The sequence below is a fragment of the Balaenoptera borealis genome, assembly GCF_965194805.1.
Source record: "Balaenoptera borealis genome assembly, chromosome: 4".
Classification (NCBI taxonomy): Eukaryota; Metazoa; Chordata; class Mammalia; order Artiodactyla; family Balaenopteridae; genus Balaenoptera; species Balaenoptera borealis.
Window position 1 is genome coordinate 108,125,570 of NC_138861.1, and position 12,110 is coordinate 108,137,679.

General features: G+C 31.7%; 1 protein-coding gene across 13 annotated transcripts in view; it reads right to left on the minus strand.

The window, feature by feature from the left end:
- The window catches only part of CPEB2 (cytoplasmic polyadenylation element binding protein 2), a 64,260-nt gene that overhangs the window by 18,270 nt on the left and 33,880 nt on the right, over nt 1-12,110 (minus strand). For 6 of the 13 annotated variants that reach the window (XM_082389482.1, XM_082389484.1, XM_082389477.1 and 3 more), the window contains one exon: nt 8,205-8,228. The exons of the other annotated variants lie outside the window; for them this stretch is intronic. In XM_082389482.1, coding sequence (XP_082245608.1) covers nt 8,205-8,228 — 24 coding nt within the window. The remainder of the gene's footprint in view (nt 1-8,204; nt 8,229-12,110) is intronic. 13 annotated transcript variants of the gene reach the window in all.

Sequence of the window (12,110 nt, forward strand, 5' to 3'; positions counted from 1 at the left end):
ATGTCTGTGAACTATAGCTAGCTAGATGTTAGAAATAAGAATTTTAATTTTATAAGACCAAAAACAGGGAGAAAGATCATATTTGGTATAGGAAACAGAAATTATTCTGCAGATACCCATGTTCACTGAGTAACTCTGGATATTTAGCTTTCCCAATACCTTTCTCATTGCTCAGGAATAAGGACCAATGAGAAGAAAAGTCAATATTCTTTGTGATCAAAGGAAAGAAAGCTCTTCAAAATGAAACTATTTTCCTTAAAATGAACCTCATCAAGAGCCATCAAAAGTAATATTAATTATACGGGGCTTCCCTGGTGGTGCAGTGGTTGAGAATCTGCCTGCCAATGCAGGGGACACGGGTTCGAGCCCTGGTCTGGGAAGATCCCACATGCCGCGGAGCAGCTGGGCCCGTGAGCCACAATTACTGAGCCTGCGCGTATGGAGCCTGTGCTCCACAACAAGAGAGGCCACGATAGTGAGAGGCCCGCGCACTGCGATGAAGAGTGGTCCCCACTTGCCACAACTAGAGAAAGCCCTCGCACAGAAACGAAGACCCAACACAGCCATAAATAAATAAATAAATATTAAAAAAAAAAGTAATATTAATTATGAATAACTGGTTCAACTTTCTATGGTTGGACTTTAAGTAAATAATTGTATATTTTAAAAGGAATAAGATGAGGTAGAGAAACAACATGCACATTAACTAGTTTTTGATTAAAATGGCAAATCCAAATTTTATACTTATTTCAGACATGGCAATACTTAAGTAGAAATACTGAATGCAGTGACAAAGAAAATCACTACATAAGCAATGTCACACAACTGACCTAAAATGACTTAAAATTTTTTCTTAACTATAATATTGTAAGAATATTCATTATATATTAAGGAATTATTCTATATTTCTAATTATAATAAATACTAAAGTTAGTAAAATAACTATCAAAATCTATAATCTATATGTCTAAAATCTATTAACCAAAGTTCAGCTGAACGAAGGATGTAATGGAAAGGCTAGGAATATGTCACATACTGGCCATACTAACAAGAATCTTCATTGCTGGAAAATCATGACCACTTTCTTTCTAGAAGCCATAAAAGTTATAGAGTTAAATACCCGTTTAAAAGAGGAGTTAACTAAATATATATCACCAACAAAAATATTATTTTTTACCTTTCCAATTATCCTTCCCTATAAGCCAAATCAACATGACAATAAAAGGAGAACCAGTTAATAATTATGTCTTCCATGTACTTTAAACATACTTTCTAAGAATGATCCATGAAAATGACTGGTAGTAAAGGTAAAATTATATGTGTTGAGAAAAGTAGAGTTTGATCATGAAGTGATTTGGACTAAAATATTTACAACAGTTTTCAACCAAAATTAAATTACCTTTCTCCTTTTTTGCTCTGAAACTAGGATATATTTTCAGGTTTTTATACCTCAAAAGAATGAAATTGACTGATAATGAAATCACAATATAAAATCTGTGGGATGTAGCAAGAGCTACTTACTTAGAGGAAAATTTTCATACTTACAGGGAATTTTATAGTTTTAAATGCATATTAGAAAATAAGAAATGCTTAAAATAAATAATCCTAGTTTCTGCCACAAAGAGGTAGAAAAAGAATAAATTAAATACAAAAAGAGTAGCATCAAGGAAATGGAAAAAGTAAAATCAATGACACAGAAAACAAACTAATGTAAAAAAAAGTCAATAAAGGCAAAAGTTGGCTCTTTGAAAACTTAAAAAATCGAAACACTTCTCAGCAAAGTTCATCAAGTTCATGAATAAAAAAGAAAACTAAAATTACCAGGAGAGGAAAAGAAAACATTTGTACAAAATTAGTCAATTTATAGCTTAAAGCTAAGCATGGTTCTTTGATATCAATGTATATCTGTACTTTTATTTACTGATTGTTGTTTTAAAAATAAAAACAAACACAAAACAAACTATTATTATTAAGGATGAATATTCCTCCCATCCTCAAGATCCTAGCAGCCACTCTACTGGGTTAAATAACCCACCAGTGTGATTTTTATTTCATATGCAAGGATTAAAAAAACTATCAAAACAACAGAAGTAGGTCCAGGACTGATCTCTCTCAGGCACCATCTGTTTAATCAGATAGAATCACTATCACACATGTTTCTCCAAAGAACTGAGACAGGAGCTATAAGGTACATTTATTACTTAAAAGTATTTTGCTCCAATAATAGGTCTGTCCTTTTATCACAGAGAATGAATAAGATATTTAATTTAAACAATCAATTAAAACCTAGTACCCTGTATGTCTTTGTAAATTAATGTCTAGACATAATATATTTACTTTAAAATTAAGTTCACTAAAATTTTGTTTCTTTTAAAAATTGGTACGTCTGGGTATAGGTGTAGGGTAGGTAAGTCAGTCTCTTCGAGGAGGAGGGATTAGCAATTTTTTCTGTAAAGGGCCAGATAGTAAATATTTTAGACTTCGTAGGCCATACATTTCTCTGTTGCAACTACTCAACTGTCATCACTGTAGCTCCAAAGCAACCAGACAAAAAGTAACTGAATGGGCATGACTGTGTTGTAATAAAACTTTGTTTAAAAAACCAGAATCCTTGGCTTGTGGGTTATAGTTTGCTGACCCTGTCTTATAGTATTACCCTGGCTTTTTTTTGGTCATGCTTTGAAGATTTCGTCCATTCTCTGACAGTTATCAAAATAATTAACATACAGAAATCTGTTGCATTTCTACACACTAATAATGAACTATCAGAAAAGGGAAAGCAAGAAAAAGATCCCACTTACAATCACATCAAAAAGAATAAAATACCTAAATAAACTTAAGTAAGGAGGTGAAAGACCTATATTCTAAAAACTATTAGGCACTGATGAAAGAAACTGAAATGACACAAATAAGTGGAAAAATATACTGTGCTCATAGGAGAATTAATATTGTTAAAATTTCCATACTACTCAAAGAAATCTACAGATTCAATGCAATCTCTATTAAGATACCAACGGCATTTTTCACACAACTAGAACAAATAATCCTAAAATTTGTATAGAACCATAAAAAAAAACAAACAACAAAACCTTGAATAGCCAAAGCAATCTTGAGAAAGAAGAACAAAGCTGGAGGTATCAGGCTCCCTGATTTTAAGCTATACTAAAAAGCTAGAGTAATCAAAACAGTATGGTACTGACATAGAAACAGACACATAGATCAATGGAACAGAACAGAGCCCAGAAATAAATCCTCGCTTATATGGTCAATTAATCTATATGACAAAGAAGGCAAGAATATACAATGGGAAAAGATAGTCCCTTCAATAAATGGTGCTGGGAAAACTGAACAGCTACATGCAAAAGAATGAAACTGAACTACTTTCTCACACCATATACAAAAATAAACTCAAAATGGATTAAAGACTTAAATGTAAGACCTAAAACTCCTAGAAGAAAACATAGGCAGTAAGCTCTTTGACACTGGTCTTAGCAATATATTTTTTTTGAATATGTCTCCTCAGGCAAGGATAACAAAAGCAAAAATAAACAAATGGGACTACATCAAACTGTAAAAAGCTTTGCACAGTGAAGGAAATCATCAACGAAATGAAAAGGCAATCAACTGAATGGGAGACGTATTTGTAAATGATATATTCAGTAAGGGGTTGATACCCAAAATATATAAAGAACTCATTCAACTCAATTATCAACAACAACAACAACAACAACAACAAAAATAAGCAGAGGACTTGAATAGACATTTTTCCAAAGAAGACATACAGATGGCCAACAGATACACAAAAATATACTCGACATCACTAATCATCAGGGAAATGCAAATCAAAACCACAATGAGATACCAACTCACACCTGTCAGAATGGCTGTTATCAAAAAGACAAGAAACAACAAGTGCTGGCGTGGATGTGGAGAAAAGGCAACGCTCATAAAATGTTGGTGGGAACAAAAACTTATTCAGGCACTATGGAAAACAGTATAGAGATTTCCTCAAAAAATTAAAAATAGAGCTGCCATACAATCTAGCAATAATACTTCTGGGTATTATCTGAAGAAAATGAAAACACTAATTCAAAAAGATATATGTACCCCTATGTTTACTGCAGCATTATTTACAATAGACAAGATATGAAAGCAACCTAAGTGTCCATCAATAGATGAATGGATAAAGAAGAGGTGATATATATATGCCATGGAATATTACTCAGCCGAAAAAAAAATTGCAAATCTTGCAATTTGCAATAACATGGATGACCTAGAAGGTATTATGTTAAATGAAGTAAGTCAAAGATAGATACTGTATGACTTCACTTATATGTGTAATCTAAAAAACGACACAAATGAATAAACAGAACAAAACAGAACCAGGTTCATAGATACAGAGAATAAACTGGAGGTTTCCAGAGGGGAGAAAGGTAGGGGAATAAACGAAATAGAAATAGGTATAAGGGATTAAGAGGTATAAACTTCCAGTTGTAAAACAAGTAAGTCACAGAGATGTAATGTACAGCATAGAGAATAAAGTCAATAATACTGTAATAACTTTGTATGGTGACAGATTGTTACTAGACTTATCATGGTGATCATTTTGTAATGCACACAAATACTGAATTACTATGTTGTACATCTGAAACTAGTATAATATTGTATGCAAATTATAATTCAATAAAAAAATGTCAAAAAAGTATTTATCAAAGATGAAAATTTTCAGCCTTTATGTCATCATAAAAGGGTTTGGTAGTGGTGATATTAGGGGGTATACACTTACTCTGGTTACTTCACAAGACTGTTAAAAGAGTCAAATGAGTTTAAATTAAATCTAATCATAGAAAATCCCAGGTCAACTTTTAAGCAATATTTTAAGTATAATGTATTATTAATAATTACTTATTCATTATAGCACATGAATATGAATAGCTACATACACAGTACGAATAAATCCAACCTCTCTAATTAAACCTCCATATTTTCATTCCCTTTAAAAAGTATTTCTCCTACTAACTAAAGCTTTGCTTGTCTGCTAGAAAAGGTTGCTTTGTGGTGTTTAGTACCACTAACTAAAATACTGTAGGTTCTTTATTTCTATTATTTTAAAAAATATTCTATATATTTTTACTCCTTCTGGAGTAGAGCAGCCCTTTAATCCTTTATTAAAGGGAAGACTGCAATAATAGAAATATTTTAGATTGAGAGATAGAGTTTAAGTTCCATTTCACAACTCCCTTCACAACCTCCCACCCTACTCCAAGCTCAGACGAGCATGTTCACTCTCAGAATGGAATAAACATTGAACAGACAATAAACACAAAAGATAGATGTGAGAGTCTTTCTCCTTTCTAATCCTGGCCCCCAGGCAGCACTGAAGTAGAACTCTTTATGGCTTCCACAGTACAGAAATACATAGGAGTTGGGGCAGGACACAAATGAAAAGTAGGGAAAGAAACCTTTGCTTTTTCTTAATTACTTTCAGTATAATTAAATTTTGATTATTCCTAAGGTATATTTCATATATTAATATCTGTGCCCAGTTTGATTTAAAGTTCTTATGTTGACATTATTAAAGATATTAAAATATATAAATTCATTTTGGTAGTAATTTGGTTTTACTGCAGTCAAGCGGGAAATCTTTTAAATGAAAACAGCTACTCTGTGCCTGAGCTTAAAGGTGAGTCAAAGGTGACAAAAGAAGAAAAAATAGTTCTTCCTAAACTAGATTATAAAGTCAAAATGCCTTGAGAAAATAATACTGTCCACCCACCACTGCACTGGTAAAGAACAATGTCTTATTTTTTGGCAAAAATTATATCAACTCAGTGTGACACATCCCACATCAACAGATCTGATGTGTATGAGATTTCTTTTTAGAAAAGAAAAATGACTAAATAAACGAATAAATGTACTTCCTTTGATGGATCAAATCTAAAACATGGAACCCATAAAAGGGGTCCTTGGTAGTTAAAAGGTTATTGATGTGATACTGATATAACATCTAGCATAGGAAGAAGAAAAAATGAGTAGAAAATAGGAAGAGAGCCAGGCTACTTCTAGTTCTTTCTGAGTCATTCCTTTGGTATGTGGGTTTTTTTTTTTTTTAATGTTTTATTACTTACTGTGTTAAACTACTTTCAAACTCAAATAAAATCTCTCAACAGTTATTTCTAATGGGTAAACTTCTTAAAAAATTTTATTGAAGTATAGTTGATTTACAATGTTAATTTCTGCTGTACAGCAAAGTGACTCAGTTATATAAAATATATATATTATATATATATTCTTTTTCATATTATGATTTATCACGGGATATTTTCATCTGACCATCAAATCCAAAATTGTAAAAGCAGACTCCTACTATTCACAGAGGACCAACTAAAAAAATTACTAATGCCATATAATTTGAGAGGAAAATTCAGGTGTTACCCCCCCCAAACTAAGCCATATAAATGTGACAACTGTCAGTTCTGTCCTATAGAAGGCTTCTACCAAAAGCCTTAAAACCATGTGAGATCTTTCTTCCAATGCTGGGAGGCAGTTCTGAAGTAGAGGAAATCTTTATGGCTCCCAGAGGACAGAGATATATATGAGTAGTAGCAAGTTCCTATCTAAAAGCAGAAATTTTTGCTTTTTCTTGATATTATAGTCACAGTCTACAATTATTGAACTGAGATAAAAGAAGATAAACAACATGACTTTCTTATACCTTGTTCCTAAGAAATTCCTAGATCATGATATTTACATTGGAGTATACCAAATCAGATTAAATATAAATCACACTAAAGTTAAAAGATGAAAAGTGTATAAAAAGAAAAGAATCCTAAATTGCTCTATAGTTTCAAAAATACCTAAAAAATCACAGATTGGTAAATGGGTTTTTTTCAAGAGAATTAAAGCTCCATATTAAAATAGCATAGTGAAATAAGATAGTGCATAGAACTGAAAATAGGTACCAAAATTCTCAATTCTTCCCCTCTTCTCAGTGGCTAGTAACAATCCTTAGAAAGTTATTCAGCTTCAGTTTTCTAAGTCTTGAGTTTCTATAACCTCTAATTTCTTAGAAAAATAAAGAACCAAGAGATTCAGTGAAGCATTTGAAGAAACCAAATTCTTAAAATGAAGTTAAATTCAGACAATGTGAAATACAAAACTCAAAATACTACTTACAAATATAAAATACTAGTTTCTGTCATCAATGGTGACAAATGGTTTTGCTTGTTTGTTTTCAAAGTAACATACTCCTGACTAGATAAAAAGAAATTGAAGAACTGGCACACATATATAAAATTTATCAAAAGGCACTATTATCACTGTCTATCCTCCATGGCTCAAGGGAGATTTTAGGGGTCAAGGAAAATCCTTTCATTCAGTTTGGCACTTACAACAACTACATAAATAGTATGATTGTTGGTCACTTAGAGGACAACCTAGTGTAAAGTTACTTTTGCTTCTTCTCATCCCATCATCACATCTACCTTTCTCCCCATCAATTTCTGCACATGAAAAAGAAAAGCAAAGTTTAAGCCACGGAAAATGTCAGCTGCTTTCCTAGGAAGCTGAATAGTACAGTATCATATAGTCCTGGCCTTTTCCTTAAGATAACAAGAACCCAGAGGGGAAGACTTTTGTGGGAGAGAGAAAGAATGTGTGTGTGTGTATGGTGTTAGAGACAGGGAGAGAGAAACTATTATATTCTTAGAAGACACAGAGAAATATTAGCAACATGATTTCTATATATCAGTGTTAACAGTAATCTGTTTGGTATTTGTCATTTTCAACTGGGTCAAACATAAAACTAATAAACTAGAGTTGTAAATTACATACCATAGATAAGACAATCAGTTACAGATTGAGAGAGCATGTCACCTTCACTAGTATTTATTAAACAAATCTCTTAAAAAAACTAAAATCAGCAGGTTTATTTTAAAAGATACACAAATAACTTTAAAAACAGTTAAAATCTGGACAGCTTAAAATGGAAAAGTTTATTAAATAACCATATTAGTATGAAAATGTACTTTAAAGGTTAAGATATTTAGGATTCAAAACTTTGACAAGTAAGTGCTCAAATCAAAATACAATTTTTTCTGTGAGTTTCCAGACATTGCATAATAAATCTGGGATAATTAATTACAACATTGATCAGTAAAACCCAATTAGAAAGAGTTATACCATAGCAAACAGAAATGAATTACCTCGTCTTCGCCCATAACTCCTTGCTGCATGTAAACAAAGGACAAATTGTAAAATGTCAGAACTAAAAATAAGCCCACATATACAAAAGCTATGTGGGCATCTGGAAATTAGTGCTACTTTGCCTTAAGAGCTACCACAATGTCATCACATAACATCGGCATGGTGTTTTAATATTTACAAAGCACTCATATGTGTATCATCTGAACTGTATAAAAACTGTGAAATTAACAGGAAAAATATAATTTATTCTCATTCATGTTAAAATTCATGAATAAGTATTTGTTTCATCTAATCAGGATAGGAATATGTAACAGTTTATGGTTAAATAGCATCCCAAATAATTTTCCCAATGAATGGAAATAACTTGAATTAAATCCTTGTTTTTCTACTTATTATAAAAGAGTGATATAGCATATACTGTCCAACTAGTAATTCATATCTAAATCACTTTATACCAAGCCCTGCATGGAAAAAGTAAATGGAAGACACAGAAGAATGAAAATATATAACAACATTAAATTCATTCTCTGAAGCCTGTAGAGTTTAGATAGAATGTAAAGAAATAAATCCATGTTCAAACTTGTTTAACTGAAGAAATAATTAATGATATACCATAGCTAATAATGCTTCCAATCTTTTTGGTACAATTTATAACAGCTAACTAAGCGCTTATGTCTCTACATCTGGAGTAAGAGGGATTTAGATACAAATTATTATTAGTATCATCAAAGAATAGTACATGTGTTAAATATTGTAAAACTATAAAGCAGAAAGCATTTCAACCTATGTTATTAGCAGTTTACATAGTTCCTCATGGATAAAAAAATACAGCATTTTTCATAAGAAAGTACCAGCTTGATAAAATTTGCAACTTGTTTTTAAATAACTCCTCCCCCCAAATCTGAGTATACAATGAGTATTTCCACTTTGGAATTAACAGTAAACCAAAAACGACTGTCAAAATCAAGATCTTAATTTATGTTCATGGATTTTTTTAGGCCTGGGAAAAATTTGATATTGAAAAATTTCAAATCAAAATATATATTAAAAGTTGTCAGAAATGTAGTTTCTCCAAAGGTATAAAACTTAAAGATCAAAGGAAAACATTTCATCTCATTACATACATTCTATTATAGAGATTTTACAAAATTAAAAAAAAAAATTATACTAATAAGGCTTTAATATAAAGAAGTGTGCCTACAAGGTGAGGATACAGCAGTAGTTCCCCTATAATAAAAAGGAGGAAAATCAAACTTGAAAACTCTTAATCGTTTACACTTCAAGAAATAAGTCAATAAATATTAGTCTTTTATATGAAGTAACTTCATTGGCATCCCTGCCATTCTACTGTCTTTAGTTATATAATCTGCTGCAGACTTAAACCTGTCCATGAAGTCCAGTTACCTCAAAGCCTGGCAGATTTACCTGACCTGTATACTAGTTTATACATAGCTTACCTCTGTGTGTGTTTCTGTATATATAATCTGTATATATATCGATTACATATAGCTTACCTGACCTATATATTAGTTTAGGATGAGGGTACGGGTGGAACCAGCATTTAGAATTTTGTTGTGTAGGTCTTCTAAAACTTATATAGGCCTTAAGGAAAACAGGGTTTCAAAGAGATGGAAGTCAACTATGGAAAATCAGACAACAGGAATTATAAAAGGAGCTATCAAGAACAGGCTATAGAAGAATGAATTCCCTGAAGTCTTACTAGTTGTATTAAGCATGGAAATGGTCAATAAGCCCCAAAACACTTCACAGCATGTCTTAGGAGCTGGGCTTCCTGCTTATCCTTAGGCCTGGTCTAATGGCATTAATCCAGTATAAATTTGCTTTGGGGAATTTCATTCATAGCTGTAGAGGGTCAAACATTTATAAAGCAAATGAAACTGTTTTAATCAAATTTAAAGTCAAATTATGAATTATGATGAAATAATGTGTAACATAATTCATGATCTATTGAGAAAATTAATGACATCATAACCAGTTTATGCTTCTTAGCTGAGGGTACTCAATATTAAAATAGTGAAAATATGCACAAACACTCACAACATCTTAGGTTTCATCTCAGTCCTAGGCTTGAACACATTATTTAGAAAATTTCTCCAACTATCTCATACCTGAGGAATTTTAGAATCCTGTAAAGAGCTATTGCACTTATTTTTTGGACAACTCTCAGATTCCAAGTCTTTACATTACCAAAAATAGAACTGACTGCAGATGAAGCTAAACCATGTGAAACGTCTCCTCTTCCCTGTCATGGAAATAACCAATCTGCTACCACCACGCTGAACAGTGGTATGTGTACTCACTTTTTCTACCGATATTTCTATGTGAATTTCAGGGATATGTTCCAATGCAACTGAATCAGAATTATCAGAAATCCTCAGTGAGAAAGAAAAATCATTAAATGTCTAGTATTCATTATGTTTTAATTAAAACAGACTTCTTAAAACAATATGTTCCTCCCAAACTCATTTAGAATATGATTTAGAAAAAAAGCAAATAATTTGTTGTATAAAACACTGTATTTATAATATTAAATATCAGTTACATAAATTTATAAAACCTTAGAAAAAGTGAGGAATTGGCTATTTAACATACATGTGTAAATATATATATATTATGCATGTGTGTTAAAATATATATTATACACACACACATATATATATTTCTTTGTTTTAAATGAAGGTAATAAGAAAGATGTGAGAAAAGCCTGAAGACTTTTCTTATACAAGGGACTTTACATTTTGGTCCTGTATTACCAATGATCTTACTTAGATTCTAACCCACAGCTACTAAAAAAGAAACAGGATAATTCTAACATTCTCCTTAGGACCTTTGTGCCCTTATATATTGACTCTTAGCTATAGTTTGTGGTACCTGAATTACTGCAGCTGGAGGAAGGGATAGGTAAACATACCAAATCAGCTGGAAATATTTAAAGGTTAAAGTTCTCTTGGTGTGAAACTAATGACATTCTTATTTTTTGCTCTAAAAAAGCCAAAACCAAGGAGAGAAATATGCCTCCCAAATCATAATCCTTTTCAAGATCCAAAATAAATCTGCTGCTATCTACTTCACTTCCATCAGCATAAAAAAAAAGAACTGATTGCATACTCAAGTTTCCTAATTTCATAACTTAATATACTTAAAACAATTTCATTACTGAGTAAATTTTCTTAATTAAAAGATACACATAACTTCCTCCCAAAGTAGAGCAAGCTCTTGATTACAAACATGGCTGTATGTGGCTAATCATGACAAATTTGAATTTCAAACCAGCTTGCTAACGCCACCCCCTCCCCATCCTTCTGCTCTATCTGTTCTCCTTTTGAAAAATCATATGTACTAATAAAAATGTAAGCTATTTTCCTTGGGAGACATGTGAAGGGAGTACAGTAATTCCTACAGTAATAGAAACAAATACTCAAATACATCATTTTGTATTGCTCCTTACTTCTATGGAAAACAGGGTGTTTTTCAAAATTTTGTATTTTGTTTTTTACTATTGATAATTAAAAGTATAAGATTTATACACTTAGAAATAGAAACATTAAAGCCGTCATTCTAACATCAGACAGTAAAACCTTTGGTTTTTAGACAATCTACCCATTCCTATATAATGTGACTTCCCTAAAGTACTTCTGGATGTTAAATTTGGACTCTTCTACAAAATTTGAATTATTCAATAGTGGCAGTGTCCACTAGTCAATTCAGCTGGATTTCTAATTGAATTGAGGAACATGGTCTGTTCAGAAGTAGGAGCCTATTTGCAATTACATTTCTATGGCATTTTTTACTGTTAAAATTTTAAAAAAAATGTATATAACAACTTCATGAGACATACAGGTGTGGGATTATAACTTTTTCTATATCTGAGTAAACAGAGGCTC